The sequence below is a fragment of the Prinia subflava genome, chromosome 7 (assembly GCF_021018805.1).
Source record: "Prinia subflava isolate CZ2003 ecotype Zambia chromosome 7, Cam_Psub_1.2, whole genome shotgun sequence".
Taxonomy (NCBI): Eukaryota; Metazoa; Chordata; class Aves; order Passeriformes; family Cisticolidae; genus Prinia; species Prinia subflava.
The window spans coordinates 34,015,865-34,031,664 of NC_086253.1; the positions used below are offsets into that span (position 1 = coordinate 34,015,865).

Genomic DNA, 15,800 nt, shown 5'->3' on the forward strand with positions numbered 1-15,800 from the left:
TAATATTTGATGTACAGTAAATTGTAATTCATATAAAAATCCATAAACAACTTGTCTCACATAATTTACAAAAAAATCCGGGTTTCCTTTGCTTGTATGCAACAAGGATTCTACTTGCCATTTCCCCCCCAAGGCAAACCATGTTAGCATTGTAAAATCCATTATTAAATTCCCATGGTAGCATAAGTCACTTGTGCCAATGTCCTTTTAGAAAGCAGCACAATTTAATGCAGTTGGGTTGTCTATAAACAGTAATTTTTGCCCCATGTTTTAAAATTAACAGATATATACCACATCCTATGCAGCGAGAAAGATAGAGAAAAAGAGAGAGAGAGACTACTTCTCGTAAGCAGAAGGTAAGTAAAGGTCAACAATTCAGTACTATTTGGAAACACTGTATGGGTCTGTATCTTAATTAAATACAGTGCCTCAAAGAAACAGCCTGTTGCAAAATCTGCAGGCCTTTTTATTTTTTTTTTCTTCTTTTTTAAATACTTTTCAGTCCAACTTGAGTGCAGCGATATGCATATGTAAACATATTCTTTAAAGCAGATCACCTTTAAGGTCATTGAGAAAAAAAAAGTTTTGTCATTAGCAGTATCATTCTTCAGGAAGGCGCTCTTTTTGTTACAGAGTCTGGATTGTGCTACAGAAAAAATCTGAGCAAAGATGTAAGCTTAGGCTCAAGTAGTAATGCAGCAAAACAGTTTGATCTCCTTTTTAGAAGACACTGGTACACAGTCTCTTTGGCAGCCTGAGCTAAGCCAGTGTGTTACCTCTTTCCTATCTCACTTTGTCTGAGAAACTGTATATTGTTAGCGCTGTCTGCTAATTCTGGATATTGCTCCACAGAGAGTACATAGTACCCATCGTATCCTTGTACCTTTCCAGCACTTAGCAACTGCCTCTTTTCTCCTTCTGTCCACAACCTGGCGCCTTCCTCTCCATCTCGTACTCTCTGTTGTTCTCTGGCCCAGGCACTGGAAAGAGCTCTTTGCCTGGCTTGCTCCAGTATCCGGGCCTTCTCCTCATCGAGTGTCATGCCATAGCGGACGTGAAGCGCTAGAGCACCGTATTGCATTTCGACATCAGCAAACCTCCGAGTCCTGCCGTTCACCACCGTGGTGGACTGGGAAACAGTGACATTGATGCCATTCTCCAGGGCCTTACGCCCACTTGTCAGCCTCAGTGTCCCAAGGTCACTCTCAGGGGAGGTGGTCTTGATAAAATAGTGCGTGTCCTTTCCCTCCACAGTGAAATGCAAGTTTTCTAGGTAGTAAGCGTTGTTCAAAACAGCTGCCACTTTTATGCAGTCCTCATTAGCAATGTTGAGCACATTTGTTTGCACTTTGCCTTGATTGACAGCAAGCATCACCCCTTTGCCAATCAGAGACTTCACTGTGGCAAACCACAGCCACGACTTTTCTCCACTGTATTTCCGTCTGCTGACCTGCACTTCTGCCATCTTTCCCAGGGAAAGGAAAGCCTTTGCTTGTCTCGCCACTTGTTGTTGCACTCCAGAAATTGGCTGTAAACAAGAAGAGACAGAAGTTTTACCAGCCATCTGTAGCCCCCTAAATGCCAAACAGCCAGGATTTCTTGGTGTGCTGCCCATGGACAACAACAGGATATGCCACAACTAACAGTGCCAAGGAGTTAATTAGATCTGCATACTGCTTGTTCTGCTGAGTTGCAAGACTATTTTGATAATGTTCAGCGCTTTTGTCTTTGTTTCCCTGAGAACCTGCACAAAAATCAGCTTTAACTTCAGAGGCCACTTACTGGGCTGCACAGGACAGACTTGCAATGCCAATACATAACCACAAGACTCACAGAATGGTTTGGGTTGGAAGGAGACCTTGAAAATCATCTAATTCCAACCCTCTGCTGTGGGGCACCTTCAACTACACCAGGTTGCTTAAAGCCCCATCCAGCCTGGCCTTGAGCACCTTCTGTGATGGGACGTCCATAACTTTCCTGGGCAGCTTGTTCTGGGGCCTCAGCACCCTCACAGTAAAGCATTTTGTCCTAATATGTAATCTAAACCTACTCTCTTTCAATTTTAACCTGTTCCCCCTAGTCCTGTCACCACCTGCTCTTGTAAATAGACCCTGTCTTTCCTGTAAGTTTCTTCAGGAATTGGAAGGCTGCAATTAAGTTACCTGAAAGCCTTCTCTTTTCCAGGCTGAACAATCCCAATTCTTTTCCTCAGGAGAGGTGCTCCATCCCTCTGATAACTGGGTGGCCCTCCTCTGGACTTGCTTGAACTGGTTTATATCCTTCTGTGCTGGGGACCCCAGGGCTGGATGCTGTGTTCCAGCTGAGGTCTCACAACAGCAGAGTAGAGGGACCCTCCCTCACTCTGCTGGCCCTGCTGGTTTTTTTGATGCAGCCCAGGACACTATTGACTTTCTGGGCTGCCAGTGCACATTGCCAGGCCATGTCATGTTGATTGAGGTAAGAGCTGTCTTACTACAGTGTCATCTCACTGTGGTGTCATCTCTTCCTCTGACCTTGTTCAGTTATGATTCTTGTCTACCATGAGTCCAGTCAAACTAAGGGTATTTTTGCAGGTCATGAAGCTGTGCTTTGGAACTGGAACAAGCCTTTCTTTATGCTGAGTGAGGAGATAAGAGTGTCTCAAGTAGCCACAGCCTGAGATCAAACTGCGGAGAGGCTCTCATAATCCCTCAAGCTGCTAAAGAAATGCAGGAAATCAAAGTGTAATGACAGTCTTTACAGTAAAAGCTAGGGAAGCTAATGGTATGGACCAGTGAGGTGGAATACTGGGGACTGATACCCTTTCTTGCAAATACTTGCAGAAACTGATAAATGGGGATGTGTGAAAAGACTGTGGCCAATCTGGCTGTGTAACCTTCCATTTCACTTCAAGTATCAGCCTCCTGCCTCAAAGATCTTTTCCCCAAGAACTTCAGATGGGTGCAACCCTGAATACAGCAGTGTTCTGTTCATAGCTAGCAAAGACAAGGGGCAGTGAATGAAAAGAACCAACAAGCCAGTCTAATGGAAAAGCTAGGATAGCAGAATGTCATGGAAGAGCTGTGTGTAGCCTAGACCAGATGCACTCTTGGTAAAGAGAGGATGGCTGAGGAACAGGACCTGTCAGCATAACTGCAGTGGTTAGCCTGGACAGCTGAAAGAGCAGGAGCAGCTAGCAGGAAGGGTTAGCTAGTGCACCTGTGGTTGGGATGAGACCTTACAACTGTGCAGAACAGACACATCGGTCTAACCCTGGGTCTTAACAGCAACAAGCTGTTGCTGCACTGTACTGATAGAGGTGGGGAGCAGACAGCTGCCCTGGCAGTGGTCTCGGCAGGAAACAAAGATTAAAATAACTTTGGCTGCACTTTTGAAAATGAATACTTAGTTTTTGATGATGATCCAGTTTCTCTCTTAATTGACCCCTACTCCTTTTAGTAAAATACTGCTTAAACCATTTGATTCACTGCTGCCAAATGAGTCAAAAACCTGTTTTGTTTTCCACAATTTCTGGATGGGAGACCAAGCAGGGGTCATTAAGATTCATACAGCCTTAATTCTGCCTTGCTGCTGATCAAAGCCTCACAAAAAGTTTGCAAAGGCTTCTCTGTTTTGCCACAAGGGTAGCCTTCTGGAGGGGATAACTCCTGAGGGAATTATGAATTAACTTGGGCTCTCCATTCTTCTTGAATGTGGCAGATTTTGGTCTGTATTTCCTATCAAGTATGGATTTCAGCTGTTGTAAATTCTACATGAAAGCTACACAGCACAAAATATATTGTAGACAGCAATCATCAGTGAGAGCAGCAAGATCCTACAGCAACTTCATAATGATAAAGTTTGTTTATTTTTAACATGTATCCTCAGAGCTCAGTAGAGCTCACTCACTCCAGAATGTTTCAAAATACCAAGTGTTTTGTGTGTTTACTTCTGCCTCATGGTTTCATTTGCTTGTTCACCAATGAATATCAGAGTTGCAGCTTCTTCCTACCTGAGAATTTTGAATCTTTGTTTTCCTATCACATGCTCCTCGCTCTGTCGTGCCACATGCACCTGGCATTCCTCATGTTATTGAGCTGTCTCCTGAAGATTTTTGACAACTAGTTGTCCGCTCTCATCTCTTTGACCAGACTGGTTCTGTTCCTCTTATGCCTTTGCTGGTCTTGTTGGATGATTTCATTCTTTAGCCTTTGAGACCTAACTAAACAACCTCTGATAGTCCTTCACAGCCATGCCTGATGGTAGGTTTCTTATCTCTCAATACTACCAGAGTGCTTGCCATGCTCCTTCTTCACTGCTTTTGTTGCTCATGGGAGACACTAATCTCATACTGTGCCCTGAAGTCTTTCCCTATTACTCAATTCCTTGATGTTAAAAACGAACAAACGAATGAGCTAACTAGCTAGCTAGCTAACTAACCAACCAACCAACCAACCAACCAACCAACCAACCAACCAACCAACCAACCAACCAACCAAATTAACTAACTTCCTGAATGCAAAGTTAGCCTCCATATATTCCCTTCTGCTGGGCCACAGTTCTAAGGACTTTTTGTCTACCTTAGGTTGTAGGATTTTTAAGTTTGTATCACCTTTAATACTTGTAACATTGTCTATCATGATTCTTGTAAAAAGAGATTTTTTTTGACTGCTTAGAATGGGATCACCCATTTTAATGTCTCTTAATTCTTTCTTCTAAACTGAAAACCATAGGATTCTTGAGGGCATAGGTCTTTGATCTTTGAGTAAGCCTAATGTGTAAATAGAGTTTTCTTAAATAGCAGACTTAGATTTTACTTTCACATGCATTTCTTCCATTATTTAAAACAGTAGCAGGTTTTCAGGATCAAAGTTCTTTTTTTTTTTTTTTTGCTTTCAAAGAACTTCATAGGCACCTGAGCTTTATGTAATATAGTAAATTTTACCTCAGGTAATTTCAGTTTCAGTATTTTATCTTTACATATAACACATGGTGTCCATAACACATAGTTAATATGAAAAAGAAATAAAATTATAGAGGTGCCTTGTATGTGTATGTTATATCACCTCTTCTGTTTATTTCACCTTTTTTTAAACTTTGTTTTTACCCTCTTTCTTACTACAGTGTTTAGTTACTATCTTCAGGCAGAATGTTAGTACAAATATAATATCTCTAGTTTTTGCTATGAAAATTAGACATCTTTAAAACATCTTAAACTTCTTTTCATTGATTATTGTCTTTTAGAATTTGTATTATTGCTAAAAGCAAAAAAAAGCTTATATAAAAGAGTACTCAACTTAGCAAATTTGTAAAAGAATCCTCCACCTGTAATTTCTTAAATTCTTTTGAAACTAGATAAAGGTACTAAGTTCAGATTGAATTTAGCAAATAACCCTGGCTGTCAGAATTATCCATGCCTAATAAGATCTGAATAGAAGGGAACATTCTAGCTTGTTCAATTTGTATGTTTAGTTTTGTTTCTTACTGGTATGTCTTCCCATTGCTGGCTCTTCACAAGTTCATAAGAAGGTTCTGTTAAATCAAATTTCGGAACAGGGAAGCCAGGGATGGCATTGTGCAGATGAAAGCCAAACGTCACCAGCCAGCTGTTAACATCTGAAATGGAATAATTGTAAGAAAAAAATGAAAAATATTAGAATCGTTCTATATTTTGCAACCATACCATTTCTATATATAATAGCTTTTGGCAGAATTGATTTCATTTTGTATGGCAATAGCAAACCTATACAGGAAACTTACAGTTCTAAACTTCAAAGAAAATGTGTGTTCTATATAAGAGTTGCACCAGACTCAGTTGAAAGGTATTGCAGAGTTTAGCAAGTCTGATGGCCTTGGTGACTTCCAGAACAATTATGACAGCTCAGTTACGGGGACATTCTCTTGTCATACAGCCTAAACTAACTGGAATGTCATGGTTGGGTTAAACATGCTTTATGTCACACCTTTGTCATCAATACTTTAAAACAAAGCCAAAAAAAAGAGTACTGTGGAGCACATCCTGTCCTTTTGTGTGTGTTACTGTAGTGACTTCAAACTACTCCTGAAATAGCACCTATATGGCCAATTACCTTTTAAATGATTTGGCAGATATTTTTTGTTGGTTCAAAGAGAAATCTGCTCCTCTTCACGATGGTGTGGGATCAATGAAACGAAAAGCTAATGAAATGCACCAGTAAGCAGACAGGATACCAAATTATCATTAGATAACATTATTTATGATACATTTTATGTTCTGTTAAAAATCAATTAGGGGTGCCAACAATCAGCTAACAATTGTTTGGCAAGAATGAGTGCTCTGCCTTGTTTCTTTTTTTTTTACACTATCTTCCACAAATACTAAATTTAGAGGTTGGCAGAGCGCTCTTTACCAAGTCTTTACCAAGTAATTTTTATTTCAAAAACTTACAATATGTGGAATAAGGAAGCAGATTTTTCCAAAAATTAAAATAATAAAAAAATATTTATCTTAAAATAAATTCTAACATTTTGAAATAAATGATATGCCTCATGAGGCGCTGCATTTAAAAGTGCCAGTCAGCCAAATTACCAATTTTAATAATAACCTTATATAAGCAGTGTGTGCCTGTGCATTTCAGACATCAAAGATGTTAAGAAAAGAATCAAAACTGTATTTTGAGGGCAATTTCTGAACTAAGTGCATGAAGCAATGTGTAATGTCACAAAGAATCTGATTCCAACTGCATGCCTTACAGCACATGCTGCTAAAGGAGGACAGATTCAGAGGTCTGTTTTTATTCTTACTTCCAGGCAGCCTGTTAGCAACCCACTTTAATAGCTGCTGTTTGTTAAATGAATGCAAACCCACTTGATTCCCAGGATGCTGTTATAAGTGGTAGTCTCACAGCTCCTAAGTAAGTGGGGCTGAGCCCTTCCTGTAGACTGGCAACATCTGTGTATTTTGGATTATTTACATCTAATTCAAATACAAAAAATCAAATGTATCAGAGCCATAAATTTTTCGAAGAATTCTGGTGTTGTGCAGATTTTTGGTATGTAGAGTAATGGAAAACCCTACACATCACTAACTCTAGAACAACAAAAAGCATATAGGTTCTCTAAGAACTGAGATATGAAAGTTAGCACATTAGCACCTTTTTTTGCCAAAAGTTCACTCCTTTTTTTATACTATCCTACTCCTCCTTCCCTGCACTTGGCTGTGTACTCATTACTTTGTGCTAACAGGAACTTATTGAGCAATTTACATTAGCAGCCTTGCAAAAGTCTACCTTGGAAAATGTCAACAAACTTCCAGTGAATATTTTCTGTGATGCTGGTGTGTTAAAGTGATCGTAGAAGGACCCTTCCTGCCCTGGCTACCTACAGTCTCACTCCCTCTAAACTGGATGCCTGTAGGTCCAGCATCTCCAAGCTGCAATCAAGTAACCTTCTCTTACCTGTGATATAATCCTTCACATCGTGTATTTTACTGGCTGGGTTGTTATTTCTAAACATGTACAAATTAAAAGGAGCTGGATCCTTCCCAATTCTCTTCCAGATTTCAATATCAGGTGTTGTCCACCGGCCTGCCAGTATGTCATAATCTCTTTCTCCAAAGTGAACTAGTTTGGTCAGCGGGTCATATAAGCCCCCATGGAATCCAATTACCAGCTGGAAGTCAAGGTTAGAGTCAAAATAGATCTCCCCATAGGCAGTGTATTGAATTTGTTTAAGCATGAGACCATTGCTACTGAAAACAGCCAGTGGTGTCCCTGTATTGTCTGATGCAATGTAAAACTCATCTCCACTGCTAATTTCCATGGCAAAAAGGTGTCCTTGCAGATCATAGTACAGAGATGTGATTTCAGAACTTGAGTGGTTATATACATGAGTTATCCTGGTTGGGTAAGTAAGGTCTGCGTAAAAGAACTGGAGATGCTGCCCAAGGCTAGTTTTACTGGAAACTCGTCGTCCAAGTCCATCATAGCGGTAAATCACTGTCCACCCACTGCCTTTGCTGTAAACTCGAGTAAGAAGGCCCTTTGAACTGTATTCAAAGATTTCGGTACCCCTCTGACGCAGAAATCCGTCTTCATCTAACCTGTACTGTACATCTCCTAATCGAGTTATTCTGTCTCTCAGGTCGTACCGAAGGGGTGTCAAACGGGCGCTGCTGCTGGGGTTGAGCAAGTGCAGGTTGCCATTCAGGTCATAGTTGTATCGCCACATTATCTTTTCATTCAGATAAACTGTCTGGAGCTGACCATCTACATCATATTCGTAAGCGTATTTTGTGGTGTTGGCAAATGGCCCAATCTTAATTTCTCTTTTCGTCACTCGTCCCATGTTGTCATACTGAATTGTAATCCAATACATTAATGACCGGAATATTTCATACTGAATTTCCTTGATGCGTCCATGTGCATCGAAGTGTTTTGTGTACGTCATTACAGCTGTTGAAATGATCTGGTTAATATCATAATATATAACTCCAAATTTTCCAAACTGTTCAACTTTGCCAGAGATATCGTCAAACTGGTAGAGGTCAATAGGCAATGGGGTTTCATTGATGACACCTTGCATGCTAGTCACTCTGAAGCTATTGTCATAGCTGTAGTCAAATCGGGCATTTACCATTCCGTCTTCACTGAAGCGGAAAATCTGCCTGTCAATCAGCGGGCCGATTTGTCTGTATCTAATGGTGCAGATAAAACCATCGCTTTGGAGGTTTACTGTTTTCAGGACTCCTGCTGTCTCATCATAAGTAAAACTAACTCTCGTACTATCATATAAAATTTCTGAGAGCTTGGTCTGCCGTCTGTACTTGAATAATACTCTTCGGCTTGTCCCCAGGAAAGCAGTTTGAAGGAGCTGCCCTTCTTCATTGTAGTCCATTATAACAGAAGCATTGCTTTCCGGGGGGTTGTATATATTCCGGTAATAGCCGATGGAGCGGATAGTCTGCATGGTATGACGAGCAACACTGGGCATGGTGACAGCGGAAAGCCGATCCAACAAATCATATTCGAAGATATACTGCCGTTGGCTATGGAGCAGAAGAACCATTGACTGAAAATTAAGAACAGATTTTTATCATGTGGCAAATGGTGCAATATCTCCCCTCCCGCCGTATACTGAACTATTTCTTCACAAAAATGTGACATTCCCACTTGAGAAAATTATCTCCTCTTTAATTGAGTTATCATTGACCTTACATGTTGTTAACATCTCCCTGCCTAATTTACTTGTATGCTTAATTGTAGGGGGTTCTGTAATTAGTGGTTCTACATTCATAATTTGCTACTTGTTTTGACTGTATCATTCTTTTATCAAGCATTCACAGCTAAACAGCAGATTGTCAATGGATTCAGATAAGTCATGTTTAATATGGGAAGAAGTAAAACTGTCTTAGAGCCATTAACTCACAAGGAGAACAACATATGGGAGATACAATTTCTTCCTTACAATTAGAGCTGATTTTGAAGAATTTGAATAGCCTGAGATCTCTGAGTACTGTGTTCTTGTTCTGTAAGCTTTTGAGACACAGGCAAAACAATTGTTTGATTATTCGTATCAAAAGCAGCTATTTGAGTTATTCTGACATTTTCCTAATGCGTGGCTATTATGTATCATGGGTCTTGATTAAATTATGTCTGTGGTAACTAGCAAACAGTATTTGCTGAGCAACATCTTCAACAGAAATATATTTAAACCCCTAAAAGAAATGAATTCTCTTTCCGCATAACAGACATTTTCACAGCTATTTCCTGAAGGAGAGGTATCATTCAGCAATTGTTACATATATATTGATTCCTCATCTTTTGCCTATCCCTTATTTTGATGCTACAACATATAGCAAGTACCAACTGACAGCTGTAACTGTTTATAAAAAAGAGCTTGTAGTGAAAAAAGCCCACAACAGTGGAGCATTTTTAAACAAATTATTTTCAGTTGAATTGAATTGCAGATAGTCCCTGTACCTTATTTTAAGTGTTAAGATAAAAGGTAAATGCAGATGCTTCTTGTTAGGCAGTGGCCTAAATAATTTAAAAACACATCAACTCCTAGCAATTAGCTACAGTATGATTACATATCTGTGGAATGAAACATTCCCCTTGGAATCACATGTTGATACTTAAAATAATTGCAATGTGCTTCTACTACCTATTTTTTGCTTTATATGCAGCACTGAGGCGCTGCAGAATTTCAACACATTCCAAGCATTTTTAAAAACCTGAGTGTTCTTTACCTTTTCCAAATATGTGTAACTCCAGGTTTTCCCATCAGCAAACACTCTAGATACTATCCTTCCCTGTCCATCATACTCTATTTTTTCACTAGTGGTGCCTCGCTGAATGCTGCCTATTTGACCTGTGGATGAATAGGTAACATTGACAGCCATCAGCTTGCTGCTCGGGAGCCACAGCGTGGGGTGCCCTGACGTGTCGTAGGCAATCCTCAGCAGGAATTTACGGTGGTCATCGTAGATCTTTTCTGTCTTTGTGGTTCGATCAAAGTCAACTGAAAGGAGGTTTCTGCCATTAACCTTTTTAAAGCAAACAAAATGACACAATAAATCATGCTGTTCAAATCCCAGCCACCTGTTATTTCCACAAAGCTAGCTATTCTTTAAATACCATTTACAGTGATTGATTTGCTGAATGTGTAAAGTACTTTAGCAGCTTCTTGATATAATGGTAAGGCATTATATTAGTATCTACCTTAGAAGGTCCGATTATATGAAGAGAGGGCTCAGAATTTGTTGCAATCTGTCCTTTCTTGATGCTTAGACAACTGTTAAGAAAATACTGAAAGATGTGTACTGAAAACTTCTGTAATAAATGGGGCCATTTCAATAAACAAACTACTTCCTTTGTAGGCAGTCTGAAGTTTATCTAGCAAATTGTAGAAATATATTCCCAGCAACTGCTTTTCCAATTCATAACCATCACGCTAAGAATGAACTGAAGGAAAGAACTGAACCCCAGTCCTTTACCGCGAGTATTGTTCAAAATGGTAAATACAAGATTAAGATCTTCAAAAGCATGTTGTATCTTCAAATTAAGGTTAAACAGTTTTTAGAACATAGGCATTCCCCTCCTGGATCAAATGGAAATTTCACTCAGTATACCATCCACTGCTGCAATGTATTTATAAGGCTGAAATCCTTACTAGAGGATTATGTCTTTCTCCTAGTTAACTGACCACTTAAAACCATAAATGACTGGAAGACTTCTGAACCACTGAAAAACAGTTAGAAATGGTCTGAAGTTTCTAAGTATTTTGATTTGAAAATAAAGCCTTAGCATAGATACATTCATGTTGAAAAGCTTTTTATTGATATATGTAAACTACAGTGATGGATGGTGATTTCTATGTAATACTTTTACACTGAAATTCATCCCCACCTCCCTTTAGTGTTCAAAATATGCCAACTTTCAGTTTCATTGAATTAGCTCTCATTTTTCAATTTATGAAAGGAAAATGTCTGGTTTTCTTTTCCTATATCAGTATCTTTGCACTTCTCCATTCCCGTTAGCACTGAATTGTGCTTTAGTGTTCTCCAACAGGCCTCGAGGATTTCTTTGTTCATCTGTAAACCATTTCTGTATCTGCTATGTCTTTTTAAAGTTGTTCCAGGGGTGAAAAACTGATAACAGATTTTTTCAACACTGTATTTTGCGAGCATGTGGGAAGTATGGTAGAAATGGACAGAGAGCTATGTGTATTAAGAATTTTTTAAAAACTCCTTTTCAGGTACCGCATACATACATTACAAAGGGTGAACACAGAATGCTAAATAACATTCAGAAAAGAACTAGAGAATAGACAGGGATATACCAAAGAAATGACTGAAAGATTTTTGCATTTTTCAGGCTGAATGTTCAAAACTCCATATGCCATGGATATTGGTACTTATACCCTGAGGCTGATAAGCTTCTAAAAGATCAATATAAATTAGATCCTTTATTACTGGTATAAAAAATATTAAAGTGCTGGTGATAGGTCATAGACAAATAGGAAAAAAGTTCCTCCAAATGCTCTGTTTTGCTCAGTCTCTCTCTCTATTTATGTACAATACCTTTCTCTTTGTTAATATGAAATCACTGACACGAAAAGAATCTGCACTATCAATTTAGGAAAAAAACCCACACTTTCATGTAAATCTCCTAAGTAAAGAAAACAAAGTCTAGCAGATGCAGAATAGCTGTTTTACCTATTTAATGAACCATCAAAAGTTATTTAAATATAGTCTGAAAAATGAATGCTACAAGACTGATTCTTGAAGTAGGTTAAACTTAACTGTGAAGTACTTCCATCCAACTCTTTTTTTTTTAACTTATGTTCAGGGAGTTTTTCTTTAAATTTTCCAACATCTAATAATAGCTAATTTACCTACATTAATGCTTAAATTTTCTTTGTCTCTGACTTTTTTCCCCCCAGTGTCTACCACGTATGCCTACACTTTACTCTGCATGTCCCTGCCTGTTTTGCTTCTCTGATTTTTTCCCTTCCCTTTCTCTCCGCCCTCCCCTTCCTTATTTTACATTTAATTATGATTTTTACAATTTTTCTTGTCCACCTCTTGGGATTAGACACTGAAGTTAAAATGGACACTTCTGATTTCTGAACTGGCAAAGAAAGAAGGGTGATTTTATGGTTAAGGCAGACGTCCAAGCAATTGTGGTTAATTTCTTGGCTAAGCACATCCTTCCTGTATAAATTGCAACAAAGTACTTAATCCGCTGTCTCACTGCCCTAGCTGCTAACTGGGATAATAACATCCCTTGCCTTCTCACTTCCCATCTGTCTGGTCTGTGTAAGGGCAGGATATGAAGGGAAGGAAAGGAAATACCTCTTGCTCCAGCCAGTTTCATGCTTTCAGACTTTGCTGACAGAGCTCTTGCATTCAGGCGTGTGAGCTTTTGGTGAAATTTTGGCTGTGCTTGTCTAGTCATACAACAGAGATGGCAATAAGACTAACTATGAGTTTTGGTGATATAGCTTGTTTCATTGGGCAGCATAGGGCTGGAATGACACAGCTAAACAGTGCCTTCCCCTGAAGTGCTTCTTAATAACATCTCTGGTAGCAAAACACTTTCAGAGGAAAAGTTGAATGTTTTTATTGTGTCCAAGGTAACCACATTCCAAATACATTTGAAACCTCTGGATTTCATGATGATAAAACTGTACTCGAGGAAATTTCCAGTGAAGAAACACTTAATGACACAAAACTGACTCTTTTGACAGTCCTGTCCTGATAGGACATGTCTCCATCTATCCTCCTCTACTTTAATTCCTGTTTTTCTTCCCAGTGAGAAGTATGAAATCTGTCTGTGATTCCTCTGTTAAGAATAGGAATTGCTGTGTCTTACAGAGAGATTCAAGAGCTAAACTGGGGATCTCTGCATAGCTTGGAGTATGTCAGGTCAGAAGAGGAAACTCCCTTGTCTGTGTTACCTGTCTACTGTGGGTGCATCCCTTTGAGACAGAGTTCCTACCAGCTCCTTTATCTGAGACTTTTGTGAGACCCTCAGTACAAAGGCCCTAAAAAGTCTTTTTCATGCAGAGGACTGGCAGGAACTTTGCTATGACCAGCTTGTAGACCAAATATACAGCTCTGGAGAAGAACTAGCTTATGGAACAATTACAAACCAAGTCAGAATAAAAGCAAGATTGATCGAAGACTGTTGGATTAAGGAAGGGCAACATAATTCTAATTCATTTCTTTAGAAAGATTACTAGTACTAGGTAGAACTAATACAAGACAGAAAACCAAGAGTACCTGACAGCATACTTTTTAACATTAGATACTGCCTATATATAACACAGAGAGATGAATACCTTTACTGGCAATACACTTTGTCACTGTTTTTTGTCTACATTTGTCTTCTTTGCAGAAAAACGTTGATGACATATCTGTCTGTACATGGAAATGAGCTCCACAAATTATTCGTCTTCTTCTTTCTCTTGTTTTCTTTTTCTGCTTCCCTACATCCCCCTGTCCCCCGACTGACATTTCGGTAATACCTTTCCATGTAAATCAATTTCACAAAAGATTCCTTTTTTTGATTTTCATTGCTGACAAGTTTCTTTCCTTTTTTTGAGGCATTTGTCTCTTATTAGCTCATTCTCCACCTGTCCTACTTCTTCCATTTCTATGTTCACTTTTAATTTTTGTTATTTTATTATAATCTGTAATCTTTCATTTTCCCTCCCATCTTGTTAAATCTTTCCTTTTTTTGTTTTTTTTGTTAATTCTTCTAAGTTAAAGTTGCCTGTGACAACTTTACCTCCTCTTTTTGAATTTTACCTCCTCTGCATTTGAATGCCAAATCTTAGCGTCACTTCTGAGAACTGCACTCGTGGTGGTTTGTTGGTTTGTTTCACTGCCAAACCTCTCTTAGGCTTCTTTCACAAATGACTTGGCAGGTGTATATAATGACATGCCTATGAACCAGACCCGCAAGGATGAGCTTCAGAATTATGTATTCTTTTTCCTCTTCCTTATCAATGTTAGATAGTTGCCACAGGTAGTTACTAATACATTGTACTTCAGCAGCTGCTACTGTGCATAATCATTCTTCCTTCTTGGAAAAAAATACATTTCTCTTGTAGAGAAAGTGGTGGAGAGGAATATAACCTGCGTAACAGCATCCCCTCCTTTCTTGTCCCGATGGAAGATACAAAACATTTTAAGATTTCAAATGGCAAGAAGTCAAGTGGTCTGAAATTACTTACCTTCATTTGATACACTGCCTAGGCCTTATTTTAAAGAACTGAGTAAGTCAGAGCTTTGATGTGGTTTTGAAATGGTCTCCTGGCAACACAATTTTAAATACTTAATCTGTGTTGTCTTTACCAAATGGCTGTCATAAATCATAGTTTGCTTCCTACTTGTATTTCACTCACTATACAGGAAGAAGAAATGCCAACAAAATGGTAAAGACATATGTTAGAGGAATATGCCATACTCATACACACACAGTTAAACCCTTTTTACTGTAAGTCTTAGTACAATTTTCATTAAAAAAAAGAAGAAATAAAATCCAGAGATTGTGCTAACTTATGGTTAGAATAATTTAAAACAGGATTCCAAATCAGTTACATGAATTCAGTACCAGAAAGAAAAAGAGTGAAGGAAAGAAGAAAATTATTATTTTTAGCCATTTCAAGCTAAACTCAACAGCTTAAATTCCACAAAGTGCTGATTTTAGCTGGGGTATTTCTTCACAGAGGCTAGTACAGGACTACGTTAAATTTGTGCTGAACACGGGGCTGATAACCTAGACATATTTTTATTATTGCCAGGCAGGGCTTTCACAGAGCCAAGGCCTTTTCTGCTTTTGTTCTGCCACACTGGAGAGCAGGCTGTGAGAGGACACAGCCAGGACAGGTGACCCCAGCTGACCCAAGGGCTATTCCAGACCATGGGACATCATGCCCAGTGTGTAAAGCAGGGGACATTTGGAGTGATGGCTGTGTCCTCCCAAGTCCCTGTTACCTGTGGTGGGGCCCTGCTCTCCTGGGCATGGCTGCACACCTGCCTGCCCATGGGAAGCAGTGAAATCATTCCTTGTTTCACTTTGTTTGTGTGTGTGGCTTTTGCTTTCCCTGTTAAACTGCCATTATCTCAACCCACAAGTTCTCTGGCTTTTACAGTTCCAATTCTCCCCGATCGTGCTGGGGGGTGGGGAGTGAGCGAGCAGCTGTGTGGGGCTTGGCTGCCGCCTGGGTTAAACCATGACACACAGAAAAGAGCAATTAATAAATAAAACAGCCAATAAATAAAGTAATAAAAACAAGTACTTCCATATCTACAGTCAGTTTGTCTACAGTAA

At 39.2% G+C, this 15,800-nt stretch overlaps 1 protein-coding gene across 1 annotated transcript in view; it reads right to left on the reverse strand.

Moving 5' to 3' along the window:
• Window positions 1–772: 772 nt before the first annotated feature.
• Window positions 773–15,800, reverse strand: part of TENM3 (teneurin transmembrane protein 3) — a 1,292,929-nt gene continuing 1,277,901 nt past the window's right edge. The window contains exons 37-40 of the mRNA XM_063402168.1: window positions 10,208–10,504; window positions 7,416–9,027; window positions 5,465–5,595; window positions 773–1,528 (exon numbers count right to left, since the gene is read on the reverse strand). Of these exons, the coding sequence (XP_063258238.1) occupies window positions 773–1,528; window positions 5,465–5,595; window positions 7,416–9,027; window positions 10,208–10,504 (2,796 nt within the window). The remainder of the gene's footprint in view (window positions 1,529–5,464; window positions 5,596–7,415; window positions 9,028–10,207; window positions 10,505–15,800) is intronic.